Source organism: Denticeps clupeoides, chromosome 7, assembly GCF_900700375.1.
Source record: "Denticeps clupeoides chromosome 7, fDenClu1.1, whole genome shotgun sequence".
NCBI lineage: Eukaryota > Metazoa > Chordata > Actinopteri > Clupeiformes > Denticipitidae > Denticeps > Denticeps clupeoides.
Genome location: NC_041713.1, coordinates 22,652,966 through 22,677,963, shown reverse-complemented (window position 1 = coordinate 22,677,963; position 24,998 = coordinate 22,652,966). Strand labels below are relative to the sequence as shown.

At 43.7% G+C, this 24,998-nt stretch overlaps 1 protein-coding gene across 2 annotated transcripts in view; it reads right to left on the bottom strand.

Moving 5' to 3' along the window:
• Window positions 1-24,998, bottom strand: part of LOC114794475 (cGMP-inhibited 3',5'-cyclic phosphodiesterase A-like) — a 62,520-nt gene that overhangs the window by 20,566 nt on the left and 16,956 nt on the right. The window contains exons 2-4 of one of the 2 annotated variants that reach the window (XM_028987041.1): window positions 17,356-17,406; window positions 4,976-5,236; window positions 3,235-3,392 (exon numbers count right to left, since the gene is read on the bottom strand). In XM_028987041.1, coding sequence (XP_028842874.1) covers window positions 3,235-3,392; window positions 4,976-5,236; window positions 17,356-17,406 — 470 coding nt within the window. The remainder of the gene's footprint in view (window positions 1-3,234; window positions 3,393-4,975; window positions 5,237-17,355; window positions 17,407-24,998) is intronic. The other variant, XM_028987042.1, reaches the window with a different exon arrangement.

Below are 24,998 nucleotides of genomic sequence, written 5' to 3'. Positions count from 1 at the left end.
ATGCAAAAACCAGGACGTGTGAGGCTATGCCACCAACTGCTCTGACCCGATGAGTTGACTGTCACTGTGACTGTGTCAGATTTGTGTTTTGTTTCCTGGCCTCACGTCACCATCGAGCAGGATTCCTCAGTAAACCAGGTCAGTGCCACTGTCCCCAACTCATTTAACATCGCTGGTCTCACTACTGTCTGTTAAGGTGGGCGGATCTGGACAGCGCCATTGACGCAAGGCTGTGGAGAACGCCTTTGACCTGCCATTTAACCGAGGAAGTGTGCTTTAATTCTTTCTCAGAAGAAAGAGGAGAATTCGCTGCTACAGTGCTCCCCACCCCTTCACGTAGGTCATTCCTTCTTTCATCACTTGGTTGGGCTTGCTGAGAAGGTCATTTATCACGACGTGTGAGTGCTTGTTCACCCATTCAAATTGCACAAGCCAACAGCATTTTTATAGCAGTATGCATGCGCCCGTGAATGTGTGTGTGTATGTGTGTAAGTCAACAAATAATTCATGAGAAACAAAGTCCCTGTTTCTGGGTTGAGGAGCGACCTGTCATGTTTGCTTCTGCCCATCTCCTTCTCCCTCAACAGTTGTGTGACATGGACAAGAAATGGCTCTCTGCGGCTGCTGGCACTTTGTAAACACAAATTCTTCCTGGCAATTCCATCGCTGTGCTCAGCTGGGAGTGTGCCAGAGCCTCTCGCACCACGTTTTCTGCGCGGTGATGTTTATTTGGTTTATGCATAGCCAGGAACTATTTTTATTCGTTAGCGTAATCAGAATTAAATATGGATCTGAGCTCACGGTTAGAGTAACAGAGTATGGTGAAGTTAAGGCTTAGATGCCTCTCACACACACACACACATTGAAAGACTTTAATTTACCGATGTTTTACATCAGTATGGTTGCGTGCGAATTGGGAGCAAAATATTCCCAAATATTGTACTTTTCACGCTGATGTAAATTCTGCAACAGACCAATGACTACTGTCATAATCCTCATACTGCCTCAATGGAGTCTGGATTCACACACGAGGCCACAACACTAACTGACCTGCCACCAAGTGGCCCCCAACAATGCATTAATTCAAGAACATCTGTACAGAACATCTGTGTAGCACAAAAAGTGGAACGTCCATGTGTGTATACGGTAGAGACATTCTTCCAGCTACATTTTTACTAGATGATGTGGGCCAGGGTAACTGGCACAGTAATTGTGTGTACATGTTGGTGTAGTGCAGAGTGTCAGGCTTGTGGATAAAATTGGTCCCTGTTACGTCCCTGGACGTATGGGCCCACGTGTTCTGTGTCGCTGGCTGTGTTTTTTTGTGTCCTGTCACTTTTAGGTTGACTTCGTGGGAGGAGTTGAAGCCTACCAGCTCCAACAACTATCTGCCTATTGGTCACCTCCACCTGTATAAAGTGACTTCGGATGGTGTTCGGGAGGTCCCCAGGGTCTGCTAGGCTCTTACTCTTTTGGGAGGTCCCCAGGGTCCACAGAGATCTGCATAGAGCTCCGTTGGGGTTCTCATGTGTTAGCCTGTTAACTTGTGCATGTTTGAGGTATCCCTGCTGGACCCCCTTCCTTTAGGCTGTGCTGATGTTGGTTAGCTCGCTGAGTCCGCTGTTTTATTGTACCTGTTGGCTCACTGTAAATAAACGCTTTGTACGCTTTGTTTGGTTGTGTGTGTAACAGTGGACGTCCTCCTCTCCACACCCTTGTCACGTTTCTTAGACCCCTAGACTTAGGAACGTGACAGTCCCTCAATCAGACCCTGTGCAAATCTGAGCTTTACGGTTTAAAACATTAAAAAAAAGTGAAGTGATTGTCACATGTGATACACAGCAGCACAGCACACGATGCACACAGTGAAATTTGCCCTCTGCATTTAACCCATCACCCTGAGTGAGCAGTGGGCAGCCATGACAGGCGCCCGGGGAGCAGTGTGTGGGGACGGTGCTTTGCTCAGTGGCACCTCAGTGGCACCTTGGCGGATCAGGATTCGAACCGGCAACCTTCTGATTACAGGGCCGCTTCCTTAACCACTAGGCCACCACTGCCCGGGTTCACAGGTTGCGATGCTTTGAGTCAAAGAATAACTAATTTCTCTCCTTGCAAGTTTTCTGGTTCACACCTTATAATTTCTGTTATGTGACCAGTCATCCTCCTCGAATCCTGACTGGAAATGCAATTATTTCTGAATAATGAAGAGCATACTTTTATACCTCATACATTAATGCATGAAAATGCTAAAGTGATACACAAATCCATGCACCACATTCAAACATGTGACGTTTTTTGGCTGAAGACAATGAGCCTGTGTGATCCCATAACCAGCTCCATCACTGTGTACACAACCGACAGATCGACAGTAGATTTACACAAACACTCGCCCTGTCCGTCTGTCTAGCGCTGTACTGGAAGCACGCAGGCGATTAGGCCGCTGCACATCAGCATTCACTCAACTGGAGGCTCTGCCACCTGTGAAAATGTTTAAAGGTTTCAAATCATCCTAACAGCAGCCCTTAAAAACCCTCAGAAAAGTGGAAAACATGCAAATGAGTAAAAAACAGTCAACGTAAAGATCATGGCTTTTATTTCCAGAAGCTTATTTGATATCTGGAGAGAAAAACGCAGGGTTGGTTCCCAGACCTTGACTTCCTGTCAGCAGATGAAAAAAAAAAACAGATTCTGAAAGAACAGAATAAACGGAGGAGAGCTGAGAAGGTGCAACAGACGGAAAGCAACACTTTTTAAATGCTTTTACATTCCTTGTTTTTTTTTTTTTACTATGACTACATATATTTTTATATGGATATTAGTACTTTTCCCTCCTGTACATTACATTTACAAACCATGCCATCCAGACACCAATGTTAATTCCAGTCTAACTGGATAGGGCTTAAAAACACATACAAACACACCATCCGTTTGTGCATCCATCTGTGCACGTGACGCGAAGTAAACCAAGAGGGAACCGACAGCTGTTTCAGTCTATAAGTGTCAGCATGTATAACGGATCCAGCGATAGAATTTTTTTTTTGCAGAGATGGCATCTAATTAGCTTCGGACAAAAGTGGTGGTTTTGTCCTTTACAAGGGCTTCTTTTTCTTTTATAACTTAAGGATAAATCAGAGATTTCACTTAAACTTACGTAAAGACTCGTAAAGTGTTTTGCAGGCAGAATTCCTGGCACCTGGGACGAACTCAGACAGAGCTGACAACAGCGCAAGTTACCTGCAGATGAGGGTCTCGTGGAGGGGCTTAATGCTGGCACTACGGTCCCACCGGACTGGGCCAGGCTCAATGGTGGGGAGGCCCGTGGCTGAGGTGGTGGTGGTCCATGTGGAGGAGATCCTCCGCAACAGGGCGGGTGGCAGACTTCGCCTCAGTCGCTGTGGCCAACCGGGAGAGACAGAAGTTACATTTTGTGCACCAAGTAAACCTATCAATTTAATTTCAATTATAATTTCAAAATATTTTATATAGAGGGTATCTTAGCTTCATTCCAATCATGTAATTAAAACTTTGGTTTATGTTAAATTGTGATGTGTACTAGGGTTCGAGGAATAAATATATGGGCTCTGCTTGGGCCATCAGGTCAGTCAGGACAGCATGACAGACACAACTTTCTTCACCCCATACATTTTTTTAAGACTGGTTAATTTGAACAACCTCAGGACTAAGGCCCTGTCGATATGTAGAATATATTTCAGATCTTTTGAGCTCAGCTCATGAAAAATGGGAGCGTTTCTATTTTTGTTCAGTGTAGTTGGGTTCTGGCTGAGGCCATCCTCAATGATGCCCTTATCCAGGGGTCAGGGGTCATTTGGGTCACCCTCCGGGGCTGTCCTGTCATTCCTGGGACTGCTCAGCCAAGAACCTGCACACACTCATAATCCTCTGGCTTCTGACTTTAACCACACCCCTTCCCCACTCACAATAAAACTCACAAACTCCTCATGGACAGACGTCTGGTCTACTGCATTCCTGTGCCAAATGTCTAGGTATTGTGTATCTGACCAGATCTACCTAAACCATTTATTGCAGAATTTCCTTATTTTCATGAATCTACGTTTGACTGTTTTTATGTTACATTAGCAAAACCACACACAGTTGAAATAAACAGTGATTTTATATATTTTTTTACTTTTGCAAAGTGCTGCACATTAAGGACAATTAACTAGAAACTAGAATTTTTTTTATTTTAGGCAACAACTGTAACATTTTTTTTCTCTTTCTTGTCTTTACATTTACATTAATGGCATTAAGCAGCCTTATCCAGAGTGACTTACAATCGGTTGCTCCAGGGACAGTCGCCATGGAGCAGCTCGGGTTAAATGTCTTGCTTAGGGACAAAATGGCAGAAAGTGGGATTTGAATCTGTGATATTGTGGAATTCATGGGCAAAAAATACATGAGCTCTATATTATATATGTACGTTCTGCTGATCCAGCTGGGAGAGGATACCTCCTGGTAATCTTTAGATAAATCTTTAATATTGGAAAATATAAATGGTCGTCGTGTCTGCTGACCATGTTGACCAGGGAAGTCTATGGGGTTTCATCATGAATACTTTAATGACATCGTCACAATCCAGTTTTCTAAATCCTACATATATCAGATCCCCTTTCCAGCCCAGAATGGTGCTCAGAATCATCTCTTTCTGGCCATTTACATGTGCATCTGTCATTAAGAAATGCGAAGAAATGACGTTTTAAAGAAATATGAATTTGTGAGGTAGCAATGAAATGGTCAGTGATGGTCAGTGTTGGCCTACATGGTCTGGCACAGTGCATGTCTCAAAATGCTTTCATCTGAGATCTTTTCCGTTGACAGAGCTGTAAAAATAAAACTGCAGCTCTCACAAAGCCTAACAAACAAAACTGAGCAATTACTTCACTTTCACTTCAGTTCTCCTGGACTCAGTGGCTTTGATTTCACTGATGGCAGCAGGAAAGGTCTCTGAGAAACATACCTTTGGGATGGTGAGCTTGTCGCTCTTCTCAGGAGCCTCCTCTGAGTCGGAGCAGGTGTGGTCGCCGAGGCTGCCGATCGTTTTGGTGCGCAGTCGGTGGAGGGGCTGGAAAGTGAGCTGGGTGCTGAGCAAGTTGCTGATGGCCCGCAGCGAGGTGCAGGTGTTGGGCTGCAGGGATGGGTCGGCCAGCAGGTCTGTGATCATGCCATGGGCCTCAACCATCACCGCAATGTCCACAGTCACACTGGTGCATGAGTACTGCTAGGGAAGGAGAAAAGCAGAACTAAATCCATTTGAAAGGACTTTGTGAGGACACAAAGTCTAAAGCATGGAAAGAGAGGGAGAGGGAGAAGAAAAAGGGAAGGAAATGAACTGAGAGAACGCATGCATGTAGAATGCATGTAGTGCCGTGTCGTACTGCTATCTGCTGTGTACCTAGCACCTGATGCTAATGCTAGCTTTTGCACGACACCATCAGCAGCAAACAAAACCATGCAGATCTGAAAGCAGTCCTCCTTCAATTCCTTCAACACATAAAATGTGCAACCATGGGAGAAAAACAGCTGTACACAACCATCAGGCAGGCCTACAAGGCTAAACCCCTAGCACTGATCAGACTGATCATATGTCCCTGCTTCTGACCCCTACATACACCCCCCTCAGAAGCCTCCCAACAGCTGCAGGACTGCTTCCAGAGCACAGACTGGGAGGTTTTTAGTCACCAGGACTTGGAGAACCACGCTACTGCAGGATCCTGGATTAAATCGGCTTCTGCACAGACAACCAGGGACAGACACATTAGGACTGTTCCCAACAGCAGGCCCTGGTTGTTGAGGGAGGTCCGAAGCCTGCTGAAAGCGAGGAATAAGGACACTTTATATAACACATATAACCAGAGCCAATATGAAGAGAGGCAGGAGGACACAGGACCACCAAGAATCAACACCAGGCAAATCACCAGCTACAAATCCAGCAACTCCTCAGCTGGGAGTAACGTTTCTCTGTCACAACAGTGACAGTATCATGCTGGAGGAGTGTGAAGTAAGGCAGGAGCTGAGGAAGGTGAACCCGAGGAAGGCTGCAGGATCCAAGTGCTGAAAGACTCTGCAGATCAACTGGCTTTCACCCGAATTTTCCACCAGGTACTGCCACAGGCCACTGTCCCATCATGTCTCAAGTCCTCCAACATTGTTCCACTGCCAAAAAAATCCAGCACACCAGCAACATAATCATCAAATTCAGGTGAGATCCTGGCCAGCAGGAGCCATCACTGCTCTTCAATACTGTGAGTGCACTGACTGGCAAATGACAACACCATAAACTAGTACACCACATCAGCAAATCCACTGATGACGTTGCAGTCCATCACCAAGATCCAACAAGAAGCTGTGGAAGAATGCAGCGGTATGTGAACTGCTCAAAGCTCGAGACTCCGCATTCAGAACAGACGACAAGGTGGCCCTGTCTTGAGCCAAACTGGCACACAGGCAGAAAGTCCACAGCCACTTCCAGGACAGCAAAGACACACGGCGCATGTGTCAGGACATCCAGGCCGTCACAAACTACAGGACTAAAACCTTTACCTGTGATAGTGACCCCTCCCTACCAGATACGCTGAATGACTTCCATGCAGAATTCGACACATACAAAACAACATGACTGCGAGGAAATACAACCCTCATTCCGGTGATGGGGTGTTGTGTCCATGGTGGACATGAAGAAAGGCTGCTAGACCAGACAACATCCCTGGAAGAAGCTTAGAAAATGTCCAGACCATCTCACTGAGCACCGGCATTGTTCCAACTTGTCTCAAGGCCACCACCATTTTGCCCGTGCAGTGTCTTCCCGGTTGTACGTACAAACATCATGATGAAGTGCTTCGAGAAGATGGTCATGAAAATATGAAGACCCCACTGCCCTCCACCCTGGACCCATTGCAATTGCGACCTCTTGTTCCCGTGTGCTGTGAGCATTTTTGGACAGATCTTGCCTCAAGTGTGCTTTGAACCACGACCACAATTTTTGGATTCCCTCTTGCCTGTTTGACCTCAATGATACTGACTACTTTTTCCGTCCCTGACTTCGATCCTCGCACCGTCCCTGACATCCCACACGACCCTGAGAACCATCCTACCATCCGACCACGATTATGTCCTGCCGCCTTCCTGTACCAGATTACTGCTTCCCCTGGGTCTCCACCGATCCAGAGATGGAGCTGCAGCCCACACCCAGCACCCGCATACAGAGACGTCCGCACCCAAGGCAGGTACCCACCACCAGCCCATCCGGCGGCCTACATCCAAAATCCTGATAACATTTCACAAGACTCATTATACCCCGGTCATTGCCAGACTTGAAACTCAAAATAAACTCTTATTCATATATGTGCTATATCTCCATAAAATGATTTTTCAACGTGTGAAAATTCTAGTGCAATTTGTATTTTTGTATATTTTTTGATATATTATGTATATAAACTACTATTTTAATTGTTTTATTATTTATGTCTTCCTTATTTCCTGTCTTAACGATATTCCTCGATTGCACCTTAAATTTAATTGCTCCTTGAGAAGTGACAAGATAAGATAAATCTTTATTGCAATGATCTTACTCTGAAAAATTGCCTGTGACAGGGTACAGCAGAAAGCAGAGAGCGAGGGACATGGTCACGTGGATTCAGGAACACCCAGCTGCTGAGGCATGAAGCAGCTGCGTGGCACTCCTGCTTTACTTACAAACCTATCTCACCGGCAACACGGCTAAACTGAGTTGTGTTATCAGTGAAATCCGAAATCGCTCACCCCCACCCATCAGCAGGGGAGAAACCTTGTATCCCCTGAGGAAATGTTCAAATCTTCCATGATGACTATGGTGCCAAATTTTGGCAACTGAAACTCCCAGGAAGTGAGGAACCCAGTGGTGTGAGGACATGGGTGTGAGAGACCATGAAGATCACACTGCTGCTGATGTGGTCAGGTTTTAGTCAGTGTCACACTGAGTTGCATAAGTAATTTTATGAAGTTTTCACAATAGAGAATTTGAAGAGCTTTTTCTATCTGGTACCACTAATGCACTGATAGACTATAATTGTATATTTTTTAATGATTTTATTATATATTTATTAAGGAAGTCCTGTGTGCAAGTTTGAGGACTAAATATCACAATAAAATGAGAAGCTCACACGAGGTTAGCTGAGATTCAAGAGTCAAGAGAGATTTATTGTCAGTACATTTTCTCAATTTTTCATAAACTGAATGTTCAGGTTAACCCAAGTGCCTATAGAAATCTATAGAAAGTATTCTATAGAAATAATCTTGATGGCAAAATGTGCTCATATTTATGCAAACGATATTTTATGCTTTACATACGCATATAGTTTGTTTAAATGTAACATGTAGCAGAGAAATGTTGTTTCGTTTCTCTATGTCATATCTAACATGTATGTAACTAAAATGATTACAAAGCTAAGTCGAACTTGAACTCCATGAATGAATCCCAAGAACAACATCCCTACCGTGAAGCATGGGCTACGCAACAACATGCTTTGGGCTGTTTTTCTGCCAAGGGGAGGGATCTACTGCACCACGTTGAGAAGAGGATGGATGGGGCCATGTATCTCGACATTTTATCCAACCACCTCCTTCCCTCAGTAAGAGCATTGAAGACGTGTCATGGATGGGTCTTCCAGCATGGAGTGGGACAAAATTCCTGCTGCATTGTCTGAAAACCTGGGCAAGAACTACAGGAAACGTCTGACCTCTGTAATTGTTCCTGTACCAAATATTAAGTTCTTATATTCTATTGAATCAAATACTTATTTGTTTGATTGTTAATAGCAATGGCTACTCAGATAGCTTATAAAAGTAATAACATACCTCACACCATGAAGTACTCATTTTTGATGTATAAATTGTCAATATATACTTTTCATATATAGCTTGATATGTGTGCTCCGATACGACCCACATTAAATACCGAAAAATAATAATTTAATTAATATATAATTTAAATAATATATAATAAATCATTTTTTCCCCCACTGTCACGTCCACAGGCTGACCGGGGAAAGAAGCACGGACTCAGGACATCTTACAAATGGGATTTATCATACTCAACAAAGGAAATCCGTAAGTCCCACCGAAGCAACCAATATGCCAGACCATGCAGATCTCTCCATTTGTAGGAAGGTATATATAACCTGTAGGTATATGCGTACATAAACTTGAATCAGGCGGTAGTCGGCAAGTGGGTAACACGCTCATCTCTGAACTAGAAAACCACAATTTCACAGGTTCAAACCCCAATTAATACCATCATGATAGTGGGCAGGACGCTTAACTGAGTGTCTCCAGGGGGGGACTGTCCCTGTAACTACTGATTGTAAGTCACTCTGGATAAGGGCATCTGGTAAATGCTGTAAATGTAAATGCACTACACACACACCATCTAAATCACACTCAATCTATCCACTCCTCCATAATGAGAGCACCCACAGTCAGGCTGTGTTTATTCTCTTGTGGTGCCTAAACTCCATTAGGATCTGTTTGTTTACTCTGGGCTGAACCTGTGCTGTGGACCCCCCAAACACACACACACACACAGACACACACTCACACGCAGTTTTATGCACTCGCTGTCCTGCCAGAAATACAGCTAAGCCAAGTGACTGGGTAATCACAGCACCAGCAGCCATATAGTGCCTGAAACAAAATAACACCAGCTTTTACTTCAGTAGTTATTTTGTCCACTGCTAAGCATGTACAGAATGCAAGATTTGTTGAGAAAAAGTGAGTGAAAAGTTCACAGTAAAATTGATCTGCCCTCAACAGGCACCACATATTAACATCCATTGCCCAGCTGCTGCCAAGAGTGTCCAGAAAGCATGTAAGTGACCTTCTTCTATATAGAAAAAAGAAACATTAAAGATGAACGTGATCTGATTGCTTAAACCAACGTGTGAGTATGAGGTGCCAGCAGGGCAGAATTATTCTGTTTGTGGGGCTGCGTGACCTTTTCAGTTTTTGTGCTGCACATCTGTAGAGTTTAGGGCTGCCTTTGACTGAGCGGACAGGCAGCCCGCTCTCATCTGCTGGCCATCAATCACAGTGGACAGTGGCCTTACTTACTCCTCCCCATACAGCAAACACACTCCAAAGCCAGTTCACATACCATGTACCCATGTCTACAGCGTAATATTAACCACTATACAGTCCCAAAAGACCTGCAGCTGACATACCCCATGTCACAATAAAATGTCATTGGAAAAGGGCTGGTTAATTTGCATATTTAGACACAGTTTATGTACTCTGTGTCAACTGTTGGTAATGTTGTGTGGACAGTAGTGTTCATTACTGCATTGTAAGCATTGGAGAAGTGGAACAGGTGGGGTCGGTTTGGGTGAGTGCTAGGTCGGGTGATGGGCCGGAGATTGTGTGCTGGTGAGATAAGGATAGTGTAAGGATTGTTATGATAATTTTGAGTGATCTATTTTGTTCAATTATAGAAAGGCTCCTCCATTCCCCAAACCTGGACACAGTCCCTTCTTATTACAATAACCTGGCGCCCATAACGTCAAATGTAGAGGCCTTGGTTCCTGCTATGGGCAGAACATGTCTCCACCACCACTGGCCTCAGCCCAAGTGTGTTATTCTTCGTCCACCGGGAACCTGCGAGTGCTGCGAGCGTTTTTCCAGACTCACCAAGCGTCCTCTCGACCTCCACGTTCTTTACTACTCTTTTGGAGAATCCTTGTCTGTTTGCCCTCGTCATTGTCAACCTGTCCCTGGATTCGTCACCTGCCTTTCTCTCCTGTCTCATCCGCCCTTGCTGCGCTTCCCGATGTCCCGACTGCCTTTACCCTGGTGCCCCAGGGTGGTAGTAGCCTAGTGGGTAACACACTTGCCTATGAACCAGAAGACCCAGGTTCGAATCCCACTTACTACCATTGTGTCCCTGAGCAAGACACTTAACCCTGAGTTGCTCCAGGGAGACTGTCCCTGTAACTACTGATTGTAAGTCGCTCTGGATAAGGGCGTCTGATAAATGCTGCTCCAAACTTTTCATTGATTAATCATCAAGTAATCCAGTTTTTTCAGAGCACATTTCTACTGCGAAGATAATTCTTCCCCACTGTCCTTCCAGGTTTTAATGACGAGTGGGACAGTTCTAAACCCAGATTTTAGATAGATTTTAGAGATGCTGTTGTGCGCTGGGCGTCTTGCTCTTTTGAGTCTGAGTTGGTGGGACTCAGAGGTGTTGTGTGTCTTAGTGATTATATGGGTCTTACGTTTGCAGGTGGTGGTGTGTGGAGTGTCCCTGAGTGAGTGTGAACATTCCCTTTCCTGTTTCCACTCCTTCGTCACATTTGTGGAACTTAATGTTTTTCTTTGACAGGCTTTTTAACCTTTTTAACTGTGGGTCGTGACACAATATCTTGACGCTTCTGAAAAAGTTTCATTTAGGACCATGAAAATACACACTCAATCATATGAATGTGGCTTTCAAAGCAAAAGAGCATTAAGCAACAAACAAAATGCATAAAACTGTGAATTCTTTGGGAGTGTGTGCATGTGTGGTTTAGTGTCTTGGTGTCCTTCTCTTAATCGCCTCCATTGTGTTTTTCTTCATTGTCGTCATGCTATTTCCTCCTGAATCACTCATTTATCACTCCTCTCATACACATTCTGTTTATTTCATCCTTATGCTGGACTCAGCCCACTATCTGAACTCAAATGGTACTTGGAAAACAATCTTGGGCATTTTCACGACTTCCATGAACTCCAGTCGGTTGCTTATCAAGTCAAGTCAAGTCAAGTCAAGTCAACTTTATTGTCAATTCTGCCACATGTACAGGACATGCAGAGAATTGAAATTACGTTACTCTCTGACCCATAAAAATAACACAATTATTGCACAATGCCTGAGGCACCCTAAATTCCCCAAATTTAAAAAAGACTCAAATTTAAACTGTAATAATTAAAAAATTGTGATGGACAAAAATTAAGCTATTAATATGTGGAAATCTTGACCAATTTTGACTTACAGTCTTGATTTCTCAGAGACAGGTACCATTTCAGGGAATTAAGCCACAGGAAAACATCAAAGACGTGTCCCAGAAAGCCAACACAAGCATATCTTAACAGACAGGGATTTAACCTGAATCCCCCGACAGAATGCAGATAACCTTCAAAATAACAAATCGAATCCAGCTCTAGAGTCAAAATGTCAGACACTGTCTTCCGACAATCATAGAGAACATCCCTGCCAAGCAACTTGCCATCTGGCCCAAGACATTCGGTCTAGGTATCCTTATAATATTTTACATCACCAACATAATGTTCCTACCCACAGATAACAGAGTTAAAAGCGCAGACACCTGTAGGCCAAAGTGCCCAATCTGAGAAGGATTTCCTCCCGATTAGGATGGGCAGCACCAACACTAAGCCATGATAGTCTAGATTGTGCTGCTACATGGCTAGATGGCCACTGCTCAGGCCATTGTACCAGGAGACGGGTCAGTCACATTCACAGAGAGACTGATATCCTCTGCTGCAGTACATGCGTGCGCTCTCTCTCCCTCTCTCCCACCAGTCCCTCCTTGTACTTTCTAATAGTGTGGCGACAGATAGGAGAGGCAGAGTCTGGTTTAATCAGATTACTGCCTATTTAAAAATACACAGTGGTCCACAGTACAAGGACCAAAGAGTAGAAACATTTATCCATTTTTTAAGAGAAATGGAAGGATGCAAGGTTCCATAATAATGCTGGACAAGGAGAGTTAAAGGGGCATTCCAAAAAGTCCCTGTTCCCACATTCTGATTATCTGAAAAATAAGTCACTTTGACCAAATGACCCTTAAACATTTGTTACGCAGCCTAGATGTTGATGCAATGTGTCACTACATCTGCACTAAAATGTTCCTTCTTTTTTACTGGGGACTGTTACATCCTCTACAGGACTATTGATATATGTGTGATCCTGCTCTGCAAAGAATTTTCCCATGCCAGTGCAAACAAGCAAGTCAAATTTTGATTAATAAAATATTTCCTTAATGAAATGAAGGCCCAAACTATTGCCAATCAGGACCAGGGTTAGTGGCCCCTGCTCTTTTCAGATTTGGCTCCTAGGTGGTGGAATGAACACCCGGTGATGTCCAAAGACCTAAAAACCAGCCTCCTTCAGAAAGTCATTTCTTACACGAAATTACAGAATAAATATTTTGGTTCATTCAGAAATGCTTCCCATGTCCGTAAGTCTCATATCTATTTAATAACACGCTTGCTTATTGTTTCAGTCGACTAAAAGTCTGAGCATTTTAGTCAGAATTATCCATGACTATTTTTTGTCTAGTTTTAGTCTACAAGAACTGATGACAGCTCAGTCACAAGTCTGCTTTAAGTCCCCGTCCACATGAAACGCTGTTCTTTCAAATGGGTTTTCGCTTTTTAAAAAACATGCATACACAAGGGAGCGTTATCTGATATGTTGTCATGCTCTAATGCTGTTTTATCCTCCTCCACACCTGTAAGTGGTGCTGTAACTCCCCTCTCCTTGTTTGGTATCTAGTCCTCCTCCTCGGTGAGTTAAACACGTCATTGTTCTCCAGCCTGGTCTTTTCATTAGAAATGTGCACCATAGAGAGGATTTCTCATATTTGCTTTATCCGCCATTGATTGTACGTAGGACGTGTTTGGTGTTATAGGTCAGGTTGGAGGTTGGCTTTATATATCATATGTATAATATACATTATACAAGACCTTGGTGCAAGTGTGGTGGAGCTGAGAGCCATGGGTTGGCGGTGGGGACTGGTCCTTGGGCAGTGGGAGCTGGGAACTACACAGGAGTTTGACCTCGAAGGCAGACACCCCCGTGGCAGATGTGTTGGTTACAGGCTTGCTCGGCAAGGAGGAGGTGCTTGGACCAAGACATGAGTTGCCCGGCAGAGTAGCATCGTAAGTACTTTTCCAGCTCTTGATTTATTCACTTGGTTCTGGCCATTAGACTCGGGGTGGGACCCCGAGGTGAGTTGTTTTCAGAAGTGCCGCCGGAACCGAGTGATAAACTGTGAAAACTGCCTCGTCTGCCTTCAGCCTTGTCAAGTCACAGTGAAAAGAAGGCGCAGGGGTGCATCTTGTTATCCGAAAGGTCTCTTTGGGACAGGACCACCCCCAAGCCAGAGGCGTTGACCTTGACTATGAATGGGAGTGCAGGATCGGGGTGAATGAGGATGGGGGCTGGAAGTGATGGTGGAGGTCTTTGCAGGATCCATGGCGAGGCCCTGGGGATTGATGGTGAACCCCAGGAAGGATGTGTGTTGGACAAGCTGAATGGCATTACCAAGTGGCCATGATGAAGCCGGTCTTACACTCGTCCCCATTCCGGATCCAGGGTACAAACAGGTCAGCAACACAATAATCAGATCCAGGAAAGGCTTCTAAAAATGTGACATAAATATCTGTCTTCTTCACGAGCTTCATGAGGTCCAACTGGACCACGGGGGTCCACGTCCTAGCTGGTGGTCCAGCGAAGTAGCAGCAACAGTGACACCAGTGTTTACACACTGAAAGGTAATACATTTACATTACATTTACAGTATTTATCAGACGCCCTTATCCAGAGCGACTTACAATCAGTATTTACAGGGACAGTCTCCCTGCAGCAACTTAAGGTTAAGTGTCTTGCTCAGGGACACAATGGAAGTAAGTGGGATTTGAACCCGGGTCTTCTGGTTCACAGGCGAATGTCTTACCCACTAGGCTACTACCACCTTACCACCTGTGTGTGTGTGTCTGATAATTTTGTGTAATACAATAAGAGCAGATGTAGGTTATCGTTGAACACCTTGTAATCCTCGCACTTGTGTTTCTCAAAAATTTCTGACAACCAGATTGAATTTAAAGTTCAATGCTCCCATAATTGAATGACCACACTAACACCAGGGTGGTAGTAGCTTAGTGGGTAACAAACTCACCTATAAATCAGAATCCCACTTCAAATCCCACTTACTACCATTGTGTCCCTGAGCAAGACACTTAACCCTAAATTGCTCCGGGGGGGGACTGTCCCTGTAACTACTGAGTGACTATAGGGCCAGACAAAGCCCAATGAGACATACTGTATGTGATTTTGGGCTAAATAAGAAAAAAATGTTGTTGTTGTCATGATCCCACAACCCAATATATACTCTAAGTAGAAGGCTTCTACCCTGTCCAAGGCACATTTTGCTGGATGGAGAGTAAGCTTCACCTTTCATCTTAATGTACAAGCCTGTCTGGACAGAGCTATGATCTTGGGTTACTGCGGTCGGTCAGGTCAAGGTTCAGGAAAATTGTGTCCTCAAAGAAAGAGGTCAGCTGACTACCTGAATATACTGCATGACCAGATTATTCCATCAGTGAATTTCTTCTTTCCCGATGACACAGGCATATTCCAAGGTGACAATGCCAGCATTCATCAGGCTCAAATGAGACATCATTTTCATACATACATAGTTCAGGCTGACGATTATAGCAGTGTGTGTGTTCTAGGTGGGGTTAGGTCTGGTCTGTCTGCAGCCGACATTATGTAGCATGAGCTCTGCCGACGCTGCAGGGCAAAGAACGAACCGACTGTGTCAAGTTGGACAACGATTTGCTCGTGACATTGGCAGTTTTATGCTCTTATGAGACTTGTGTACCATGTGACATGGTGATGTTAACATGAGGTTTTACATCGAGTACTCGGATAATTTTGTGTTTTTAAACAACTATATCAAGAGTGTGTTATGCAACATGAAAGGCCTCTTAAAATGAGCAAGCCAAAGATTCGCTGTTATTCCTCACAAAAAAGGTTTTTATTGAATTTTTCATCTATTTTTCTTTTTTAATAACCATCCGTTCTTGGATTGAAAACATTAATCATATTTTCAAAGGCTGTGTATTCCACCATGGACAGTGGGCGCATGTCTGTGATGAGCATATTTACACAGTGCATGAGGGACTGTCTGGACAAAGCTGTCCATGTGCCACTGTGATGTACTGTGGGGAAGATAAAAACTATGAAATGCTATAAACTCATCCAGATAATCTGTATGCTAATGAATGTAGATTGATTCAACAGTTGCATTTACTATATCTACCGTATTCCACGGTGTGTTAAACTGCCGGAACACGTCTCCAGCCTTGTCTTTTCACTAGAGAGGATTTCTTGTAGTTGCCTAATGTGGTTCTGCACCAGGGGTTTGGGGTTATAGGTCAGGTTGGAGATTGGGCTGACATGTCAGGGACGTACAGCGAAGCTTTGCTCAGTGGCATCTTGGTGGATCGGGATTCGGCAACCTTCTGATTATGGGGCTGCATCCTTAACCGCTAGGCCACCACTGCCCCCTAATAAAGTTGTTTTCAGAAAAAAGACGCATATGTGATGTCAGGGCGGGAGTTGTACTTACCTGCAAACCACGAAGCTTTGTCTGCTGCACTAACCATGCTTGCTGTATAGCTGTATGGTCTTAAAACACATATTTTGATGGACTTCCCATTTTTTTAAAGCCTCAACTGACAGCCATAACATATTATAAATGTACTTATAGTGAAGTGTTAATATGGCTCATATTATATGTAGGGGTGATAATATCAGTATTTATATAGAATGTCTGCACACACACACACACACACACAGGCAAAAAAAACCCACTGCTCTGCGAAAAACAAATCCCGGTTTTATTTAAAAAGATTCCCATCAACATTCTGAAATATTTTTGAGACATAGTCGGGACAGAGCTGCGTGTACCAAATAATGCATTATTACATCGCCCAGGGGTCACAAGACAAGAAACAGTGGAAGAGTTATGTCACCAAGTAATACCTAATTTCTAAAAAGGGTCAACTTTGCAGAATGTAGGAAAGAGCAAAAAGTAAAAAGTCTTCTCAAATAGAAACTGAACACATGAAAGAACTACTTAGCAAACCGCAATAATGAACTACATTGTAAATTGTTACATCATGATGCACATTACATCTTTGAAATGTGAAACTGTCAAAAAGACAGGGCTGCATGCAACAAAATCAGTGTTTCACAATCACTTTTTACAGTTTGGGCAGGATGGGTTCAGCATGAGCTTGGAGGCAGAGTGACTGGAGCTGAAGCATGAACCTGCTTATTTCCAACCTCATGCTGAACCTGCACAGTCCGAACCGTATGTGGATACACCGACACATAACTGTGATGTTCATTTTATTTTCTATTTTCCCAACCCACCGAGGAACTCTGGACTTAAACAACCCTTCCTTCTAAATGCCCAGACATGATAAAAGTATAAAGTTGATTCCTTGACAGCACTGATCATGACATAAATGTCGGTGACATAACATAATGCAGGTGGCAACAGTGCAGCAGTAACATACCTGTGGTCCTCGTGCTCCTCGCCTGTGTTCCCATTCCAAGGGGGACAGGAACTGTGAGGTAAGAAAAGCAAAAAAAATAAAAATAAGTGATTTTCGGAACTGTCCTCTTCCTTTTTGTGTGTATACACTACCAGTCAAAAGTTTGGACTGTTTTGGCCCACGCTGTGGTGGTTATTGTGCAATTTGGAAGAATTCAATGGAAAAATATTTCATATTTGTTGTATCAGGAGAAGGTGAAATCTATTTGATGGATCTGTTTTTTCATCGTTTTTTCATCGTTAGCTTTGTTCACTATTATTGTCATCATGAATGATAAGAAAGAGTTCAGCATAAACTTTCAGGACTGTTGGAAACCGATCCCGTTGTCTAAGTCTAGAGTCTGAAATCACAGCCATCACAGCAAAAATTTTTTTTTTTTTTTTTTTTTTTTTTAAATGTTATTCAATCTCCCGGGTCTTCAGTTTTGTTCTACAGGGTGGGCCATTTATATGGATACACCTTAATAAAATGGGAATGGTAGGTGACATTGAACACATTTTATAAGTGGTCAGAAACTTGTAAAGAACTCATGAAAGAATAAAGTTGCGTTAGAACCAAGCACCCCATTGTTTTTCTTGTGAAATTACCAATAAATTTGATGTGTCACATGACCCTCTTCCTATTGAAAAAACAAAAGTTGGATCCAAGATGACCGACTTCAAAATGGCCACTATGGTCACCACCATTCTTGAAAAATTTGCCCCCTCTCATATACTAATGTGCCACAAACAGGACATTAATATCACCAACCATCCCCATTTTATTAAGGTGGATCCATATAAATGGCCCACCCTGTATAATGTAAAAATGCAAGACCCATTAATGTGTAGGTGTGTCCAAACCTTTGACTGGTGGTGTAAATGTTTGTGTGTGTGTGACACATAAAAAAAAAGACCTCTAATGTTTATTGTCTGTCAGATGAGAGCACCTGAGCTCACACATCTGAACAACCGACTTCAGCTTCATGCATTAGCTACAGTTTGTGTACCACTTTCTTGACTTTTCGCTCATTTCAATTGCTAATTTTCGACGTGATCTGAGCCTGGTAAATGTTTTTGCAAGGGTGGTTGTAGCCTAGTGGAAAAGACACTTGCCAATGAACCAGAACAAACCCCCACTTAGTACCACTGTCCCTGAGCAGGACACTTAACCCTGTCAGTCGCCCTGGATAAGGGCGTCTGATAAATGTTGTAAATGGAAATGTAACAGGCTTATTTTGCTCAATCCACAGTCCAAATTAATTTCAGAATTTGTAAGAAAAATAACAATAACATGTCTGTAAAATTTCTCCCACACTAAGTAATAAAGCGCATTTTATTGCCTCTTTGGCAGGCCTAATAAAGATGTCCGTGTGCAGTGTGGCAAGGAAGAACACGCTTTATTCGCTCCACCAAAACCTTCAGTAAAAAGAGCTCGCAGTGATGCTTGCTAAGCTCTAAAAGCAAATGAGAGCCTTGGACATCCTGTGGACTGGAGACCAGGAGAATCTACAGGCCTGTGGCACCGCCATGACCACAGTGCCATGTGCCAGTTAAAATCTGACCACACCAACCACACACGTCTTCTGGCCACACTGTGGTCTTACTGACCTATTTACACATGGAGTCTGACTGGTCTCGCTAAATACTGTACATCCTAATGTAATATGGGGTAGTTCATCTATACAAATATGTAAATGAGCACCTTGAGACAACGGCAACCACATCATGGAACATAGGGCAGGATTTCAGTCAAAAACAGATACACGCAGGATGATTTTATGAAATGCAGTTTTCATAAAAAAAAAAAAACACAACAAAATGCATTTTTGGTGAGCAGAGGGCAGCCATGACAGGCGCCCGGGGAGCAGCGTGTGCTTTGCTCGGCGGATCGGGATTCAAACCAGCAACCTTCTGATTACGGGCCGCTTCCTTAACCACTCAGCCACCCCTGCCAATGAAAGTTTAGTGTAATTTATGATGTTAATGGGGTCACAGCATCTAGGATCCTTTGTATGAGAAAATTAAACAATCTAACTTCCAGTTGGGTGGAGCTAATGGATGTGAGTTTATCTTGAGATGCAAATGCCCATTAAATCTGGTGCAGATACACGAAACCAGATTTCTGACCCAACGTCCAGACTTGAATGTTCATGCATGTTTAGGGCACCAAACTATGGAATAATAATTATTATTATTTTATAATAATAATAATAATTCAAGGGGTTGGAAGAGGAATCATTTCAGAATCCAGTGTGTGAACAAGCATCCTTCTTTACCAACTTGTGAGCCAAATTCTATACAAGCCAGATAACAGAAAAACCAGTGGGTGCATCTGTGCAGTTGATGCAAGACCAAAGCAGCCACATGGCCATGGAAGCGTTGGTAATATCTATAATTTCAGCGTTAATGAGCTCACTCAGCTCCTTTGAAGAGGGAAACATCAGTGGCCAGGGCGGAGTCAGACGACATCAGAACCCCCGAGCTGTCAGCTGAGCCTCCGACCCCCACCAATAGAGTCCCTGAGTGCACCGCGGTCCCAGATGCATCCATCAGAGGGCCGTGGCACTTACATAACCCAGGCCTTTCATCAGGCCCACTTCCACACTGTTTGATCTGAAACTGTGTTGATGCACAGTGACTGTCAGTTATGTTGTCATAAGTAAATTAGAAAACAGAGATGGTCACGTCCCTCCAAGCAGGAGCATTAGGGATTCTCTTTTGCAGTAGAATCAGTTTTATACCTGGACATTGCTCATTTTCACAAGAAATGCTTCCAAAATGACAAATTATTTTGTGCGTGTTTCGTAGGTGTGCTATTTTTATATTTTATTTTAGAAATTCAGGCTAAGGCCTTTTTTAAGGTCATTTTACATTGCGACATTGTGCTTTTGACAAAAGGACCTTGTTTGTTGTTTATACATTTTGTTGCAAATATTAATGTAAAATATAAATGAGATATCTGACTGGTTTGTGTATGATATTTTTTTTCCTGTAATTTGATAATACGCACAATTACCATTAACAGTTAAAATCAGGTGGAACAGTGGTGCTCATTTTTGTATGAACATGTTTACCATGTTTACCATGTTTACCAAGAAAGGGCGTCTGGTAAATGTAAATGTAACGTGAAAAATACAAACAAAGCAATAATATGAATATGAAGCACATATATGAAGCACAGCACACGTGTCCTCTGCTTTTAACCATCACCCTTGGTGAGCAGTGGGCAGCCATGACAGGCGCCCGACGAGCAGTGTGTGGGGACGGTGCTTTGCTCAGTGGCACCTTGGCGGATCGGGATTCAAACCGGCAACCATCCCATTACAGGTCTGCTTCGTCACCCGCTAGAGCACCACTGCCGCACTGCCCCCCGGTGTTTGCTGATGCAGCCGCATTCCGTTTATGGTAGAACTTTTAAGATGCTTATGGTTTAGTGATTGTTCAACATCATATCATTCTGAGCATTCTGGTGATTGCTGATTTGGATTTTTGTCTCTTATAGAAAAGGTTTTTGCATTTAAATCTAAAAAAATCTAAATCTTATTTTATTTATAAAGACATTGTTATTTAATTCTATGTGTCCTCAGTCAGCATTTTGGCCAACAAAATTTGCCAAAATGTCATGAAATGTCCATGGCAACTATGCACTTCTGGTCTCTTTGGCTCCCTCAGCGCTATATATATTTATTAATTTTCAGACCAGTTTCCTCCAACATTTTGGAAGATGTTGGAACAAAACCAACAACAACTCTTCCCGTCCACTAAAACTGCCCTTCATAAAATATACACACTTTTCTCTTTTGTTCTTATTCTCCATTAGAACCCATAGAATACATTTAGTCAAACTAAACCTGACACCAGGAAGCCAACTCATCCTGCGCATAGTTAAAATCAGCTTCTCTTTCTTGAATTTTGTTTTGTTTCTCATATCCCAGAACCTCAAGCAACCACGCTCATGCGTCCCCTATGAAATGCACTTATATATCATGCTTTCACAATAAATAAAATGACGTTCAGCACACAGAAAGACACATGAGCACAGCAGTTCTCAGGCCTGTGTGGGCCCAGGGCAGTGTGAACCTGTGTGTGTGTGTGTGTGTGTGTGTGAGTGTTGATTGGGTGTGCCCGTAGAGACGCCGAGCTCTTGATGGATGGGCCGGATCACACTACCGGCTTTATTTGCCTGCCGCAGATAAATGATCCTCCTCGGCTCTCTCTCACACTCTCCGTTATGGCTGTAATGCACTTTTAAACACGTGTGACCGGAGGGAGGCAGGAAACGGCGCGGCCATAATGGAGTCCAGAACTAGATTACCGCCAACAGCTTCATAATCCTTCATTCAGGAGCGGCCTAGTGTAGATTTCCTCTGCCGCAGGTCGGCGGTATAATTCTGCCTCTAATTACTGCCTTCAGATCAATTTGGGTGATAGCAGTCAAATGATGTTGCGTCTAATATTTCTGCATGTCAGGAAGGGCGGCTTTAGGTTCCTCCACTTTCTGCATGGAGTGCTTCCTTTCCAGGTTGTTTTTTGTCATTTTGTATTGATCGTGAATCATGTATTCATCTCTCTGTGAGTGTGTATGCAGAAAACTTCAATGAGCTGGCGTCTATTTGGACATATTTGGAGGCATGAATTTACATATTTAATTTTTATCTCCTCATTCAGCCTTGTAGCCGTATGTAGAAATGATCCTCTAATTATGCATTAAGTATCACTGAGCTTTGCAAAATCAATTCCGCCCTGGGGGCTTTGTCTCTGTTTAATTAAACGAGTCGAACACTAAAACACTCACAAAAAAACTATTCCCGAGCATGTTCTATTCCTGACAAGTTCGGCCTTATCAGGGCTCATAGTTTCGTAACTCAAAATCTATAGAAACCGAACGAGAATTGCTGGTGTCTTCCTCTTGTAAGTCGCTTTTGATAAAAGGGTCTGTAAAGTAAAGTAAGTAAAGTAATTACCACACATCCCATCCTGGAGCCATTTGGGCACGCTGCAGTGCATGGCTTCACCTGCAGGGGGTGGCGGCTTGTGATTCAGGATGTGGTGCAGGACTGCAGCGAGGGGATATGAATGGGGCAACAGGAGGGAAAGGCAGTTCAAGCAGGACATGCACTTTGTATGAAAGCCCTCGGGAATATTCCCGAAAGTTGAGTTGGTTCAGACCACCCGTGCGTATTCATGCGTTCACAGACCCCAGTAGAATTTTACAATTCTACACTCGTTTTTCAATTAGGAACTTGGAACAGACTGAAAAAAAAAAGCTCAACGCAATGAGATCACCATCTCAGTCTGATGTGATCATGTTAAACATGTAGAAACAGACGAATGCACATGGAACGTTCTGGAGAAGAAGATGGAGCACAAAGTAGAACAGTTGAGCAACTGGATTTGGAGGAAATTCCAAAGGAACCGCTCCGGCTTGTAAGTAGTAACTCCTGCTGATGTTGAGTGGAGCCAAACCTCCAGCCTCGAGAGTTGGGTTTCTCTCCACAGAGCAGAAAAACCGTCAGCCCCAACGACAAAACCTCGAAGCCCCGTCTCTCTCGCTCCGCTGCCGGGGCGCTAGGATGCCTCTCTCCAATAAAAATGGACATAAATTTCAAAAAAAGCAACACGAGTTAGCGGAGGGGAAGATCCCGCTGAGATTCGATCCCGTGGGGGGTGGATGGGATGGAGGTGTAAAGTCTGAATAAGCGGTGAAGGGTCTGAATTGCGACCTGAGATACGGATGATGGACCCCAGGCCTGGCCAGCTGGAGAGCGTGGATGTATCTAGTTCATGAGCATGGCATTGTTTGGCTGGGTAATGTTTTAGAATCACTGGCCTGTGTGTGTGTGTGTGTGTGTGTGTGTGTGTGTGTGTGTGTGTGTAATGGGGGGGTTCGCCTCTGCTGGGTCATTTGCGTCATCGCCAGCGGGAGCTGCCAAGGTGAGCTGCCAGAGAAATGGAGGACTGGGAGCGATGAGGGGAGGGATTGGCGGAGGCGGGACAGAGGTCGTCGCACACATGTAATGTGTACATAAATTTTACATGCACATTCCACACTGACACACACTCACTCCTAGTAGCTCTCAACCCATACACACACCAGCAAATATTCTGTCGAGTGAAAAAAACACTTTCGTAAGTATCACCTCCTTCTTCATGCCTTCCATAGAAAACAAGTTTCACTCTGAAGCTTTTATAACACACACACACACACACACACACACCATAAAGTTTTAAACTTTTTTTAAGCAGTGTTGTAGGAAGAAAGACCTTCTTGTTCACAATGCAGTTTATTTTACAATGGGCCAATTCGAAGGGACTCATGTTTCTCGACCCAGTCCTGGAGACCCGACTGAGGAAGGAAGGACGCTGCATACTACCAACAGTTCTGGTTCTGGTTCTGCATCTATCTATATCTATATCTTTGGTGTTTGGCACCCTGAAGTGAAAAAGTGAGCAATGGTGGTTCCAAGGTTTCCATTCTTCAACCATGTAGTAACTCACTTGTGATCTGGTTCAAACTTACTACCCTCGTGTCCTTGAGAAATTGTGCAATTTGCACTGCTAAATGCTGCAAATGTTCTACACTTTTTAAAAACTATTAATCATAAACTTTTACAATCAGCATGGTCCATTTACAAGCACATGCAAAGACAGCTGAAAAAAAAAACCCAAAAAGATAAAGGCCAGCTGAGATAAACACCACAAGGACATTTGTGCGCTGCAGCCTGGGACTTTCTCCCATACTGGTCTGTTTTAATAGGGCTCACAATAAAACCACAAGAGCAAAAAACACACCACCCCTTTCAGCACACAGAACACCAGAGAAGTCCACCAAAGTTCAAATATGCTGGTGTTCAGGAGAGAGGAACAGTAATATGGGCATATGAGGAACTAAATAACTGAACAGAAAATATGTCAAAAGCTTCCTACTTTTCTCTCAGAACCCTTACAGAAGTCATGAAAAATAATCATATGTCTCCACATATGCCAGGGTGGTTTTCTCCAGGAACTCAATCTTGTCCAAGGCCTGAGAGACAAAAAGAAACATCCTAGCGGAGACATGAAAGAGAAATGTTCTGTGGACGGAAACATGGGGCTCTCGTGACATTCCAGCACGGAACGAGAACCCTTCCTTGGTCTGCGTTTCACCTGCAGCCCCGCTCATGGAAATGTCAATATGTCCTTCTAATGGAACCAGTGCTCGGATATGGCAGGATGCAGAGGGAAACGGGGCTGATCGCAGCGCTCTAATGGAACCGCTGTCTTCCATTAAGAGCGGCGTGTGCTCCTTTACGCCGCGCTAACTTGGGGTAAAATGCCATGAGGTTGTGATGGAACTGCGCTCGGCTGCTATAAATAAACTGGAGTGAGTTTATTGCTGCAGAGGCTGGTTAGTGCATCCCCCCGTAACTCTGCATGTGTTCAGAAGAACGGGATTTACACAAGTCTCACAAAGGACAAACAAACATGGACACTCATTTAAAGTTCTCGGTGAGGGAACCTAATCAGTCACTCATTGTCATGACAGGATTGCAGGGATTTTCAGTGAGGGGAACTTTCCCTGTTATACTGGACTTTAAACACGGAAAGAATCTTCCTACACATGTATACAGGATTTGTGTCTGT